Genomic DNA, 784 nt, shown 5'->3' on the forward strand with positions numbered 1-784 from the left:
GTCCCAACCTTAGAATCTGGTTTTGCGCACTTCCCACGCTGCGCAGTTGTTTTCAGTGGGCCTCCAATAGGATTAACGGGCCGTGCATTATTCTGCTCTGGTGTGTGCTTATCCGTTACACTCTTCACTTCAGTTCGTTTTGGCGTCTTTTCCTTCTGTTCACTTTGTGCACCATTCTTTGGGCATTGCGGTAACGACCCTTGTGCACCAACCTTCGATTTGGGTTTACCGGACTTTCCTGGCTTTTGCCCCGATGCGACTTTTTTATGTGGACCCTTACCAGGACTGAGGAGCAATGTATTATGTGGTGGTGGTGCTTGCATATCCACTTCAACGGTTAATAATCTACGCATCCTGATACCGACAGTGTCATTTTTCTCGGTCGTGTGATTCCATGATGTGCCGAATTCATTTGCCTAACATATAGGAAAAAACGGGGGAAGGGTGTATTTGGCGGGTCATACATTACACAAATAGTAGTATAAAACAAGTAAAGACAGCAGACAAGGGTTTTTTCCATTCGCACGAACTAGTATAAACGTTAGTCACAATGGATGCGACAGTTCTTAAATGTAGTAACGGTTATCATACGTGGTTGAGACATTGCCAGGAGCCCATAACAGAAAGGAGTATAACGGTTTTCGCACGGAATATCATTCTCTTTTATTTTTTTCTTTTGGCGTTCTTTTTTTTTTTTTCGCCCGTTAACGATAAACAACGTTTAATGTAACAAAATAGTTTTTCTTTTATATATATGCGGATTACATCATTATTCCTTTTTTTT

The 784-nt window shown here is 41.6% G+C and overlaps 1 protein-coding gene across 1 annotated transcript; it reads right to left on the minus strand.

Moving 5' to 3' along the window:
- Positions 1-8: 8 nt before the first annotated feature.
- AK88_05048 (uncharacterized protein) lies at positions 9-353 on the minus strand (the record flags this gene model as incomplete). The annotated part of the gene is made up of 1 exon (XM_012482650.1): positions 9-353. A coding segment is annotated over one exon (345 nt), but the record flags the coding sequence as incomplete, so codon positions are not given.
- Positions 354-784: the final 431 nt, after the last annotated feature.

The sequence above is a fragment of the Plasmodium fragile genome, assembly GCF_000956335.1.
Source record: "Plasmodium fragile strain nilgiri unplaced genomic scaffold supercont1.90, whole genome shotgun sequence".
Lineage (NCBI taxonomy): Eukaryota > Apicomplexa > Aconoidasida > Haemosporida > Plasmodiidae > Plasmodium > Plasmodium fragile.